This window comes from Loa loa (assembly GCF_000183805.2).
Source record: "Loa loa unplaced genomic scaffold supercont3.157, whole genome shotgun sequence".
Classification (NCBI taxonomy): Eukaryota; Metazoa; Nematoda; class Chromadorea; order Rhabditida; family Onchocercidae; genus Loa; species Loa loa.
Window position 1 is genome coordinate 81,018 of NW_018108337.1, and position 13,971 is coordinate 94,988.

Below are 13,971 nucleotides of genomic sequence, written 5' to 3' on the forward strand. Positions count from 1 at the left end.
TACATTGGCACGTGCATCAACAAAAAGACATCCTGGAGGTGAAGTGGGCTTATTTCATTTGCTTTTTTCTTCGCTAATGCTTTTGTAACATTAAACCCGGAGTCAAATAATGTCAATCATTGGGTCGTTTCATAATTTTCTGCTCTTCTTCCATAACTATCACTTTCCTAATCACCAGCATTCTCACCACTAGCTACTTGTTTGCAATCAGATGTCAAAATCAGACATAACGACTAATTTTTCTTTTGTATAGTTACCATCGCATACAAAAGGTTTATTTTTACTGCAACTAGTTTCTTCGCAATGTTAACGTGCCCACTGTGCCCATCATTTGTTTAGAAATGTTCGTTTCCTGATTTTCACCGAAATTTCGAGTATTTTAAAATGAAGTTCATGTGCCTTCTGCAAGGTATTGCGTTTATCCATTCTGCACAAAACCGAAGCTGAAGGATTCATTTCGGATCCTGTAAAAATAAAGTACTGTAGCAATGTCATAGCAGCACCTATTAGCGATAGGTCTAAAATTGACTATTCGCAATACTTTGTTTCTCCAGAACGACGTATAGTTCAGAGAAACACTAGTAACATCGATTTGCTTACAGTGAAAGTGGTATCGAGAGCTAGACTATGAAATTGTTCATTTTCTAGCCTTTTATTTGACGGTAAAAATCAGTTGCCATAAATTATTTTATGACACTGTGGGCTTATATCCTGAAGTGCTTTGTTTTAAAAATGATAGGTTCCATTGCAGGCCATTCAATAATGGGAAGCCAAAAACAACTGGAAAACGAAGACTGTGGGGTGCTGGATTCTCTGGTGGTATATGGGGTGCATCCTGAACTGATCGTACATATTTCCGCAGTTATTATCACTGGTTTGGAATGAGAAGCGGTAGTACCATGAAATGGACTTGAAACAAACGCAAAACTGAAAGATATCACAGAAGGATTCATGAGGATGTGAGCTACATTCAAAGCATTCGGTTAATGGATCAGTTTGCTCACTTTATTGTCCCGTTCTCCATTCGCATCATTGATCCTTATGAACGATTTCATTGCCTTATTTCTCATAAGTTGCCTTATGAGTTGGTTAGGTTATATCTGTCTAAATGCTGAATTAAACTCAACAAATTTGAGAACAAGAATAGTAGTTTTTGTGGTCTGGTAGTGCTGACGATATAGTTTTTGTGGTCTGGTAGTGCTGACGAGCTGGAACATTGGGTGAAGTTCACCTACTTGAGGCCCATAAGCTTGATGATTTGACTGGGATACTCCAATAAGTTGCAGAAATCTGGCCGTGAAAACCAGTTGGAAGGGAAATATGCTCGAGATTATACTCATCGCTTGGGAGTCGATATCTTTCGACTTCAATCCTCATTTTCGTTATTTCCGCATATTTCTCATAACATCATCATTGCAATACTTTTCTAGAGATTCAGTGAGTGCTTACTGGGCACGCACTATTAAATCACTATGAACTTGAGAATATCTCCAGGAGATGTAGCTGGAACACAGCAATTACTTGCTGAGTTGCAAAAACTTAACGACGATAAATGTTTTCATTTCCCAAAGACGAAATCGTTGGTTCTTAAAGCTGGAAATGTTGGTATGGGTCATCAAGCAAGTGCCAAAGTACATATTATTTCACGAAAAATAATACAAAGAGCAACTGCAATCTAAAGGTGTATCATAACTCATCCTCAGTAAGACTCGTTAAGCGTAGTAATCCTAGACGATGAAACAGTCTTTACTTGGAACCGACATGTGACAGTTCTTGCTATATACCGGTGCAGTTATGGTATATTAGTCTGATATAAAAAGTTTGGACAAGAATTCACGATTCCGATCGGCGGTGAAATGAGAGGAAAAGCATCTAATCTAATATGATTTCTTGGAAGAGTTCATTGTATAGACGTGTTCTCGTAACTGTTGTAAAGTGTAATATTGAGCCTCCTGAAATAACTAACTCATTGAAATTTTCGCTTTGAGGATGTATTAATTTATTAAGTCTTGCAATGAAAATATATCACGGAAACCGTTCAGTGCAACGTATTTCTTAACGATGTAATTGTTCACCCAAAGCAACACATATTTCTGGTGTAAGCCGACTTCAAAAAAAAACTTATATCGGCTGTTGAGCTGTCTATTTACATTCATTTACTGGCTGATCTGCTGCTGATGATTTCATGGACTGCCTCGTCTTTGCGGCCACAATCTAGTAGTAACCTTGTTTGCTTTATGTTTTGTCGTGCTCCGACCTATGATCCGATAACGGAAACAGATTTCAATGGATGAGAGGGACATATATGAAGAAAAGCGCACCAGTAATCAATTCATATATATTTTAAGAAAAGTGCACCATTTCATGTTCGTTAGCGACAATGATGTATGAACAAGATGATCAGCCACATTTGGTAGGAATGAGTCCAGACCTAAATGACTAATCAGATCAACATAAATGCTTCCGTGGAGGAGTCTGGGCACAACATATACCAAACATTCCGCTCCACTCTTTAACATGCCGCATATAAGTTGTGACTGATGTCTGATATTGTGTATCAAAATGTAAAGATTCAGAAATGCGAATCGAGGTCTGGAGTCGAAAAACATTAGTTGATGCATATTGACCCAAGTTACACAGGTCCTGGAGTATCTACAAAGGGTTGAGATGAGCCTAGTCGTATCGCAAAAGATTTGCTAGACTGCAACGACCAAATCTGGTTGAGGATATTGTTATCTATAGAACTGTTATACATCTTGCGTCTCAGATGACGGAACAATAAAGGAATCACTCCACTTAGTTTAACAAGATATGAACCTGTGTGTTCCATCAGCTTAACCTTGTGTTCCTAATTACCGTTGACGAGAATCTGCAAAAAAAATTTCGGAAGGCGCATATTCCGACGCAGTCACAATGTGCTCAAATTGATGACAACTGGAAAGCATTTATTCCATATTTGTACTGGAACAAGCTAGCTTGAATAGAACTCCGATTTTCGTGATTACATGGTCCCACCAAATAACAGGAATAGAAGGCAATACGAATGGAGGCAGGAAAAGAGCAATGGTTCAGCATAATGTTTGTTTGTTCCGTCACTCATTTTTTTTTGATTACGTGTTAATGAAAACGATAAGGCTAACACCACTACTTAAATTCTAATTTTAGGGATGACAGGATAGCATTGGAAGTCAACCAGCGGTGCGGCGATGCGTCGTTGGCCAGCATCGTGGGTGGTCCTGTGCAGCAACCCAGCGCACCGCCGATAAATCGTGTTGTAACCGTAATGGGATGAAATGTTTGTGTTGTGGTGGAGCAGAGTAAGCCAGGGCTAGATATGGCATGCTTTTTCCACCATGTCCCCTCATTTGGCGGGAAGTGATGGACTTGAGTAAGATATTACAGGATGGGTAGTCTGACTTTGTTGATTTCGTTATTATTTTGAAGTGAAACTGATTTATTAATTGGAAAAGTTACCTAATGTTTGAGAGTGCATATAATATGCAAGGGTCGGAAGTAACTAGGAACCACCTAATGGGATAATTGCACCTGCCAGGTTCCTGCACTAGAAAATCCAACATGATAAATACATGCCGTTCGTTTACAAAGCAGTTCAATGTTTTAAAGACAGATTATCCATTAGAACTTTCATCGTGACTTTTTTTTTGTGATAACTTGTCTAACAAACTATGTGCTAATCAATCATTTTACAATGCAAAGCAATATATGATGGATTCTGGTTCAGTTTAAAGGTCAAGGTCAGCCGTGTATCTATCATGGTTCGAAATTGGTGCAATTTGATAAAAGAGCGTAATCTTTATAGCAAAGCAGGATGACAAACAACCTTCCGTTCTAGCTTTGCTTCTCCATGTTCTGATGATGTACTGCAATTGTTCAGATGGTACAATACTCATCCCGCCATAAACTTTCGACATGTGGTACCACTTGAAGCCGTATGCAAGCAGTCATCTTATTTCCAGCTCTAAACTGTAGAAATAGAGTAGTCATACGATTTGGTTCAGTTGTTCAAACGAAATCTTTCAGTTAGTTCGGGATGATGGTAAATTTTCAAGAGATGACTGCTGGGTGTACGGAAAAAGACTACTACTAGTCTCACGAAGGGATTTACATCCATGAATGAAATTTTAGAAAGCTGCGGAGAAATCGGGGAAATCGAATTTAAGTTTTGTGGCTGCTTGCTGTGCTGTTACATCTTTGTTACGAATAAGGTCATATTTTTGTACAAAATTTCATTTGACTATTTTTAAAGAGCGTGACGCTTAGTACTGGTTGTTTGCTTTAAGTCAACACTGAATAATAATGACAAGGAAAATATTAGTCTAATGGATATTCAAAATTTGATTGCCGCGCTTCAAGAGGAAGCAGCAGTTGAATAAAGCATCCATATTTTTTTAGAAAGAACATTATGAATGAATGAAAAGTATAGTTTGCTGTAGCCTCTTATTGAGTGAAATAGTTCCGAACATTTGTAATAATGCTCAAGTTAGTAACATCTTTCCTACGTCTAAATTTTTATTCTTCAAAAACTTTTTCTTAATTTTATCATCTTCAAATGAAGATTATAAAATCCGTATTTCTCTCTGAAACTGAGAACGAGTGTCCTGGATATCTGGGATTCCAAAATATATCATAATTTTTTTTACTTATTCAAATCATAAGTTGCCAAGTTGCTTCAGGCTGCAAGCTTGCCATATAGAATGATTCCGGAGAGATCCACAATTCAGTGCTGTCTCCTTTTCCACTGCGTAGAACTGTGCTTCGAACAATTTATATCCGGTTCATTTCTGCTGAACTCCTACCTCCATTTCCGGTCGTTTCTCCTCGTCTATTACACTTACCATCTTGGAAGTCTCTTCAATAGTAGTAATCTGGGACTTCTTTTTTAGCAAAAATTTGACGAATGTTCCTCGGGGAATAAATTCCATTTCCAAATAATGGGAAGACGTAATGGATATTTTGTTCCCTAAGCTTTCATGCTACGGGAAAGAAAAATAAGGGAACTCCCTAGTCCATCTTCAATGCTGTAGCCATCGGATTCGGACAAAAAACCGGGAAGAATCAACAACGAGATCAAGTTTTGTGCTACTACAGCACTTCTCATTCAACTGCATTTTTGAACACAATACGGTAGTATGAGGTTTGCATTTTGCAAACGGAGGGATTTCAAGAGCGGTATGATGCTAAATTCGATAGGTGGCATTAGGTTCGATACGGTGACGTGTGATCATAGGATGTTTTGAAAGTACCTTTAACCGATCAATCTTCTGGCTCTAGGATCGATGTTCCGAGACATACGTTGGCTGAGCAGTCGTCGACAACAATTTATTGCTCTTTCTACAGAACAGATGGCATTTTATGAAGATGTTGGTGAGGTTCGACCAAAGTTACTTCAGTGTTTACCGTTCAACCAGACCAACGAGCTGGTAATGTGTTCCATTTTATTTCACACTGGTTTGGTGTAGAGGGCATGGTGGTAATAAACTTAAACAAGGTCGTACAACTTGTAGTTCATAGTGGTTTGGCTGCTGCATTTTGCTTCATGAGAGGAATATACATACAGAAGAGATCAAGAAAAGTACTTTTAAATAAATAAAGAAGTTCCTGGAACATTTGCTCGAAATAAATTCGCATGTAGCAATGGTATTCTCCATGGCTGTAAGCTGGGCAATGTTCTGAAATTAGGCTGTAATAATATTAGCATCACAAGAAAGATGATGACATTTATGAAAGGCGGTTTCAAAATTTTTTGTGTAAGCGTAATGATGTTTAGCCATCAACCTGAACGCAGACTGAATGGAGCTGAAAACAATCTTCAACAATATTAACAGTGGGAGATGGCATGCAGGTCCAACTATCTTTGATGATTTTAAATTAATTCGTTAGTGAAGAACGAAAGCGCTGTATATGAAATAGAGCTTACTTGGGTATTTTTCAGGAACATCTACAATGTTTCGACCTGAGCCCTTTGTCTGATGAGGCCTTAGCATTGGGCTATGCAAATGGCAAAGTAGTAATAACTAAGGTAGCTGCTGAACCAGATATTAAGTAAGCTTTTACTTGGATTACCGTTCAGAGACTATTCTTTGTCGTGAAACAGTGATTAAACTTTCTTAATTATCAAGTTATTTTCTTTCAACAGCACCAGTTTCTTGTTCGTGCATAAATTGGATCGTTTCAGTAATCTAAACGATACTGTGGAATTAGTGTCTGATGTGGTGAAGTCAGTTGCCTTCTTAAACTTCAGTCCAATAACAGATACTTACTTGGCTGCATGCTTAGAAGGGCAAGTTTTTTGTGTATATTCCATCGTAACCGCTAGCGAAAAGAAATAATTCTTTAAATTTCTCAAGGTCTTTTTTCAGTGGACGTTCCCAAGATTATACTGTCTGCGTGTGCGACATCAGCATTCCGAAACTGCATGTTTTTTGTGTTAACTGTAATGAACGCGTGATGGATTTGACTTGGCTCAGGTAAGCAGTAAAATTATTTCTTTTGACTATAACTGCAGTCGTTCAAAGCGTTAGCTTACTGAATCGTTATTCAGATTGTCTCCAAAATTATAAGCCGTCCATATGTTTTTCCGTTTTAATTACTCTAGTTTTGATTACTCTAGTTTTGCAAATTCAAAAGAGTGCCTACATATTTTGAAATATAGGAATGATCCAAGTATGCTGTGTTTGGGATGTTCACGCTCAATGAAATTTTTTGATATACGAGAAGGTGCGCGACCAATTTATTCCATACCTGTTTCAAATCAAGTGCGAAGCGTAACTGCTGGTGATGTACATTTTTGCATTGCTTGCATCATTGAAGATTTTGCTTGTATATACGACCGAAGGCATTTGAAATCTCCCTTGTATAGGAAGCAAATTTCCTATTTTGTAAGTTATTTCTACTATTTTGAAAGAATCTAATAAGCCAGCTATTTTCTTTTATATTAGTCTTTTATCACTATAATTTTTCCAGTAACTAGAGACTTCAGATTGGATCTAATAATGAAATAAGGAATGACCTTTTGGCTGCATAATGCCATTTAATGAACGGATAATATGAAATATTTTAGAAGAAGAATGACGCTGGTGCTGTAAAAATATTGTGGAATCCCCATTCCCCAACTTGTTTGTCGTGCTTCCGCCGAAATTCTAGGGTTGTCACAGAACTGATATCACCATATGAAAGCATTCTAGAAGAACATAGCATAACAGAAATTCCAAACGTATGTTCTGGTTGTTGTTCTTATGCATCACTGTTATCTATTCATGCATTGTTATTTTGGATAGAAGTAATAAATATTTTTCCTTGGAAAGATAGACGTGTTCCTCTATGAGTCAAGATTTGTTTAGTTTCCAATGTCGGATGCAATTGATTTGGTACAAGGTGGATTTCGTGGCACTCGATATTCGGAGGACATATGCTCTATGAAGTTATCACATCCTTACTTAGAATTGAGTTATAAGGTATGCTAAAGATAGGTCTTATTCTATTGTATTTGTTATTTTCACTCATATCCTAAACACCTAAAGCCATCATGCTTGAAGTCTTAGTTGCTTTGGTAATTGTTTTTTTTTGGCCGAAGTTTCCACTTGTAGTGAATTTGAACTTTCCAGTTCTTCGGCATTTCGAGAGTTTCTGGATTTAGCTGGCATCCTGAAAATTGTGATCGTTTATTGGTGGTGGCACCAGATGGAGGACGTGGCGCGTTTGAAGTCAGACTTGCTACGGTTTGTTGTCTAAGCGTATTCGTTGAAATTGTGGTGTTATGCTTGATTTGTCTTTAAAAATATTTTTCCTGTTTTTTTTTTCTTTTTTTTGCAGGTTAACAAGTTTGTGACAGGCGATTATTCATCACAGGGCTTTGTTGCCCATGCAAGTGGTTGTCAGCTTTATGTGCGCAATGCAGATCCAGTAATTGATGAATCAGCAGATATATCGTTTGTGATGAAGAGTCGTGCTGCCAGAAATTTTGGCTCTCCTTCAAGCACTACCTTAGAAGGTTGTTCAAAAGATGGAACTTCAGTTTTTTTGTTGAAATGTAATTCCCGACATATTGTAGACGTACTTCAAATGACTAATAAATCCAGCAACAGTATTCCTAGTAATGGTTAGAAATCAATTTCAGCATATACACGATCTTGTAAAGAGATCATCGATTCTTGTCCATATTCAACATCTGAAGTGAAATGGCTATGGAAATGGATACGCCACATGATTAATATCGTGGATTGGAAACCATGTATCTATGGGACATTGTAAGCTAGCGTTCATAATCTTTCAAGATTCTTCTTTTTGCTACTGTCGTCTTGAACTTGCAGGTTTCCTGGTGTTATGGATATAATGCAGTACAGTTTAGATCCGGACAAAGATGAACTTACTACGGAACAAGTGTTTATTTTTGATTCATTCCTCGGACACATCGTAGTGAGTTTTCAACCCGTCTCGAATTAATTGCTGTGGGTTTTACTGTAGGTCTCTTTTCGGTTGCTCAACTCATGTCAAAATGAGGAAGTTCCTTAAATTATTTGAAGCATTGAAATTTTTCCTTCGTCTAAATAATAAAAATCCCGATCGTAAATCACCTGCACTTGGATTTTTCTGCAAAAGCTTAAGCTCTAGTACACCTGGACCTTATGAACTATGTGATGCCTTTCGAACTGTCCCTTTAATGCTTTTGCGTTTCTTAATTACTTTTTTATTCTATCAATAACTTTTAGTTCATATTGTGCAAACTAAGGAAAAAATGCAGTAAAAATTCGCTTTCATCTATCTTGGTAAATGTAAAAATCACTATTGCTGATGCTACAGTTGTACAGAGGGAAAGAAAGAGATCGGGTGCTTCGTATATGTGGTTGGCCTGCTCTTGGAGACACCATACAACTCGATGCATTTATTGATGAAAACGTAATAGAAAGGTGAGTTGCTTACTGACTTCATCAAGATATCCCTCTTATTATCGTCGTTAGAAGAAAAAGTAGCAGTAATATGAGTAACGTTGCTTTGGTCTCGCTTGCAGTTATTCATTTTTTTGCTAAACACTTTTATCCCTGCATTGTTATTTACATATAAAGTACTGAAGAGCATAAATTTGGTGCTTTTTCTTAATGCTTCTAAAAGCTTTGCTGTTGTTCAGGAGAACGCAAAGTCGGGCAGTAGCTGCAGCGCTCGTTACAGCTAATTCACCCAGGATGGAAAAAGTGAGCTCATTTAGAACTGCTGTTAGAGAAGTGTATGATGCAATGATTTTTTCCCATCTTTCCATTTTCTTTCAGACTCTGAATTTGATGTTGGAGAAGGCTAGAGAGTCAAATGACGAAGGTCTGCTGGAGTTGGAAGCTTTTCAAGAAGCTTTGCAGAATTACCAAGAGTTGCGAGAACAATGGTTACCTTTACATGCAATTTATTAAGTTTATTCTTATTCCATTCCTGTCACTGCTCGGAAATTATTTTAGGGAATCGTTTTCCGAAAGTCTCAGAAGCACTATCAAGGATCCGTATTTCAATATGATTTTAACATTTCTAGATAGCCGTCGTGATAATTCTTCTGACCTCCACTGCATTATCTGTCAGCAAGTAAGTTACACATCCCATTACTTCATGAAGTAATTTAAAGACGTTTTCAAGAGGAAAGTGAATGAATTGAGCATTGTTGGCCTTTCTAAAAAATGGATGTATATGGGATTAAATTTCAGGACATTCCGTTAGAAGACAGGATTGCTTTCGCTGCCATTCACTTTAGCGACCAATGTTTTATGAAGTCGATGAGGGAGTTATTCACAGATGCGTGTTTATACCGGTCACTTTTTGGCTTGCTCATCATTGGTATTTCGTATGAAAGGGCTACTCATGACTTGTTATCTCAGTGAGTGTCATTATCATGTTTACTTGAAGGAAACCAGCGAATGCATTATTCTACTGAACTTTTTGACCACAAATATATTTTGTGCATAAGACGTTGAAATAATGCGAAGGGTGTTTTAATATTTAGATACGTGGATTACACGGGAGACATACAAACAGCTACAGTTCTATTGGTAGTGGGCCGTTGTTTTGTGAAAGAACAATCCTGGCCTGTAGCTTATTCGGCCGAAGGGATTGCTAGCAGTGATTTCGAGTTACTGGCTGTTGAGAATAATGAAACATTCACTGAATTGTGAGTACCTTTCAGTTCCTTTAATCAAGCCAAATCTGCAAAAGTGCGCCTTGAAAGCCCAATATTAACATATATATATATTGTTTACTCGATCTCGTTAATATATCTGTCTGCTACATTGTTTATTATTTCTCTCAGTTAACTGAAAGTGGATGCTTGCAGAGATGAACATATGAGACGCAGTTGTACCATTGTGTGTGATTATCTGGACATGCTAAACACATGGGATTTGTGGGTGCAGAGGGCTCGTCTTGATTGTATACTTGGATGGAGACGAGATACCGTCCCACCAGAATCAAGAATGAATCGGAATACTGTGCAGGCTTGTTTCCTTTGCTTGAAGCTCTTCTAAAGTGTTATGTGTTTACACATATAATTGTTTCGCTGCTTATGACTTGCTTTCCAGGCTGAAATTTGTTGTCAGTTTTGTCTCCAGAATATTGCATTAGATAAGTCGGATATCTTAGCAAGTTCCGTATCTTCTGCAGTACTCGTACCTGCAACCCGATCAAACATTTCGACAACGTTAGTTACGGCGGATTGACAATTTTCTATCGTGTGTGGTCACTTGGTATTTATGGTAGTTAGTTCACTGATTACAGGGGAGCATTCAGTTGATGTATGCCAAAGTCTAACGTGTTTTCTTAATCTTTCGAGTCTGTAAAAAACCGGTGATTCTAAGTATGAAGTATGAAATGACTAGGCGTTTACTTTTAGACCATCAACTGCTCCGTCAATTCCAGCTCGAGAAATGGCATGTCCCCGTTGTTTGAAGCCACTTCCTAAATGCATACTGTGTCGTAGACACATGGGTTCATATGTGCAGACAGAATGTCATGAACTTGGCCTCTTATCTTCTTGGTTCACTTGGTGTCAGGTACTCCCTATACACATTTCCTTCTATCAGAACTTTGAAAATCGATGTAACCTGGTATATTAATTTACGAAGAGATCCGTTAGGGAATGAGTTTTGACCTATCGTTCGCTCCAGTGCATTACAAAATAATGATACTCTTTGAAAAAGAGATGAGTATCTCTAAATTATTTGTAAAATGGAAGCAACTAGTTCACTTTTGCATATAATTGCTCTTCCATGTTTAGAAATTTGAAAGGACTTAGTTCCTTACAGCACCCATTAATGATGCCATCGATGGGTACTGTAATTTCTTAAGGAACAAAAAAGTGACTCGTGGTCTGTTTGGGGAATTTAACCACTAAAATGTTTTTCAAATGATCTCATTAAAATATTGATGGTGTTTAGAGCTGCTCTTATTGTATTGTTATTTTTCCGCTGATGTCTATCGATCTCAAGATTTCAAAGGGTTATAAACTTTTCTTAGAAATGCCGTCACGGAGGTCACATGGCACATTTGTGGCACTGGTTCAACGGTCATGTAGAGTGCGCGGCAAGTGGTTGCTTATGTAACTGCAAAATGGAAGACATCGATGTCGTCGGATTAAATGTTGAACCACCGCAGCCTTGTTTATTTTGTGAAGATTCGTGCTAAACCCGATGTCGTGATCTACGAGGATATTCAGGGTTGAGAAGCTCAAAGCTTTAAGCTCTGTTCAGGACATTTTTTCTCTCTGTTCACCATTACCGTTTGAAAAAGGGAGGGGAACGTAGCGAGGAATCATTCAAAATGGTATCTTGTGTGAGAAGTGTAGATTCGAACTGCTCTTCTTATTTATAGATAAATTTGTGCGACCATTCCCTCTGTGCTGCTTACACTCAGCTGTGCTGTAACATCTGAGTGGGAATTGCATGTGATGTTGTCCAAAACACGGTTATCATCTCGTATTACCCTTATTAATGTTTTCGATGGAATACTTTGATAAAAATGCAGCTTGATTTAATTTATTGAAATCAAGTTACATTTTCATAATGCGGAATCTTGCATTGATGGAACTACTATCAACAACTCATTAACTTACTTGAGAACCTTTTTCCTGCAGAATCTGTAACACCGTTGCTGCTGGAAACAGCTTCGCGAACAGTTTTTAGCTGTTATGTCGGACTTGCTAATAAGCTATTACTAGTTGATGACCTGAAAAACTTTGTAGAGTTGATTTACTTCCTATTAGTAATATTAGCAGCAGGGGAACGAAATGTTCTTTTAAAAATATGTGAAAATGTTAGCGAGCGACCAAGACATTCTCCTACGGCAGTAAAAACATTTATACAAAACAAAAAAGTTGGTACCACTAAGTGAAAGATCTTTTTCGAATAGTCATTATAAATGAAAATCTTAGCAAGAAAAAAAAACGGTTTTAGAAGATTATATAACGATGTAGGAATTGATCGTAAATAGTAATCGATAATCCATCTGCATGAGAAATTCTAGATAATTACGGCTGTATAAAATTAGCTATGGTTGACAAAGGAATACAGAAATACAAATTCACGGTATATTTCAAGTGATCCCATTTCCCATACTTCGCAATTATGCTGACATAGTTTCCTTTTTCCTCCTAGAAAGTCGCATACTTGTTCGACATAACGCTGCTTCTAGGACGGAAGGCACTCTTTGGAAGTTCTTTTGTGACTCCTCTAAGGACGCATGCCTGCATCTGAAACTTCATTCCAACAACTATTGAATTTATAACAGTATGACGATGAAGGTATGGTTCTCGAGTGACAGGTATGACACACTAAAAATATGATGAGTTATTGCATTTTTTGCCATATGTTACTACCGGAAACTTCGGGACAAATGTGGATTGCAAGAACAGACGCAAATGTAGTTTGGAATTAGGGGGGAGGGGGGGGGGGGATCTTCTTTCAAACACTCGTTGTTTGTGCAAAAAGTCAGGTATGGCTATGTCTTGTAGTGAAGACTAATTTACTAATCTGTAAGCATCACGGTGATTACCGCTGAGATGATGAAATAATTTGGGAGGACCAGTGTAAACACATAAAGACGGAGTTGCGGGAAAGGATGCACTGAAATGTTGATACTCACGGGAATTGGCTGAAATGGGTGCTACTATACGCGGCTTTTTTGCCGAGTTCCAACATTTCAATGCATGGTGGGACTGTCACTGCGGTATATAAAAGTGTAGGCAGTCGTAAAATAGGTACCGTTCTTTTTTGAGACCATTTGAAACAGCTGGTACGAAAGCAACCGGGTTCAACAAAGGGACTGAGTTGATAAATCTTACTGGACCTCCTAAAATACAATTTACACTTTATAAAAAAAGCCTAAGTGGTAAGCCCTCGATTGGGGAAGTCTTTGCCTTGACGTCCTTCTTCTAGACCCTTCTTTTTTCATCACCAGTGTTAGGAGAAAGGATGATTTGACTTTCCTTATCGTTTGGAAGAAAGACGAATGTAAAAGTTACCGACAGCTTTCAGTGAGCTTTTCTGGTCTCGACGTTGTCGCTCCCTGCTATATTCGTCGAGCAGATTGATTGCTTTCATGAATCTCATTTCGAATTCCATCTGCACACTTGACACACACATCGATACTAGCGCCAATCCAACGATGAAAAATATGAAAAACACTGAACACAGTCCTCATTTATGTATAAGTTTTTAGCTACTCAAAACATATTTAATACTTCACCTAAGCTGAAAGATGATGAGTTTAGGTTAATAAACAGGAAAAAAGGTATGTCGGACGCTCATCAAGTTACGACTACTATAGTGAGTGAGGATGAAGTTACAAAGGAGGAGGTGGAAATTGATAAATTTCGCATAATGCGAGAGGAAGCTTACCGCATGCAAAATGAGGATGATTTGGAATTTCGTCCCCCAATCCGACAGTGGTTAAAGAGATGAAGAAGAAATAGAAAGCAGTGAAATA

General features: G+C 37.9%; 4 protein-coding genes across 5 annotated transcripts; 2 read left to right on the plus strand and 2 right to left on the minus strand.

The window, feature by feature from the left end:
• Positions 1–409: 409 nt before the first annotated feature.
• LOAG_07815 (hypothetical protein) lies at positions 410–1,679 on the plus strand (the record flags this gene model as incomplete). Its single annotated transcript, XM_003143348.1, has 3 exons — positions 410–516; positions 752–819; positions 1,495–1,679. Coding segments are annotated over 3 exons (360 nt in total), but the record flags the coding sequence as incomplete, so codon positions are not given.
• Positions 1,680–3,188: 1,509 nt separating this feature from the next.
• Positions 3,189–3,365, minus strand: LOAG_07816 (hypothetical protein; the record flags this gene model as incomplete). Its single annotated transcript, XM_003143349.2, has 1 exon — positions 3,189–3,365. The coding sequence occupies one exon, from the start codon at positions 3,363–3,365 to the stop codon at positions 3,189–3,191; it is 177 nt and encodes a 58-aa protein (XP_003143397.2).
• A 1,932-nt stretch (positions 3,366–5,297) lies between these two features.
• LOAG_07817 (hypothetical protein) lies at positions 5,298–11,673 on the plus strand (the record flags this gene model as incomplete). The annotated part of the gene is made up of 21 exons (XM_020447542.1): positions 5,298–5,441; positions 5,954–6,063; positions 6,197–6,301; positions 6,381–6,488; positions 6,674–6,899; positions 7,082–7,234; positions 7,362–7,475; positions 7,626–7,739; positions 7,834–8,011; positions 8,138–8,267; positions 8,331–8,436; positions 8,821–8,927; positions 9,146–9,209; positions 9,285–9,394; positions 9,465–9,585; positions 9,705–9,874; positions 10,001–10,165; positions 10,328–10,487; positions 10,572–10,690; positions 10,883–11,042; positions 11,506–11,673. The coding sequence occupies 21 exons, from the start codon at positions 5,298–5,300 to the stop codon at positions 11,671–11,673; spliced, it is 2,832 nt and encodes a 943-aa protein (XP_020302238.1).
• Positions 11,674–12,165: 492 nt separating this feature from the next.
• LOAG_07818 lies at positions 12,166–13,940 on the minus strand (the record flags this gene model as incomplete). Of its 2 annotated transcripts, XM_020447543.1 has the most annotated exons (5): positions 12,166–12,213; positions 12,603–12,736; positions 13,248–13,335; positions 13,508–13,669; positions 13,884–13,940. In XM_020447543.1, 3 exons carry the CDS (start codon positions 13,626–13,628, stop codon positions 12,610–12,612), a joined length of 336 nt encoding a protein of 111 aa, XP_020305692.1. In that variant the 3' UTR covers positions 12,166–12,213; positions 12,603–12,609. The 2 variants fall into 2 exon arrangements, with proteins under 2 accessions (XP_020305692.1, XP_003143399.1); XM_003143351.2 differs by lacking the exons at positions 12,166–12,213; positions 13,884–13,940 and having other exon boundaries at positions 12,432–12,736; positions 13,508–13,628.
• Between the last annotated feature and the right edge of the window lie 31 nt (positions 13,941–13,971).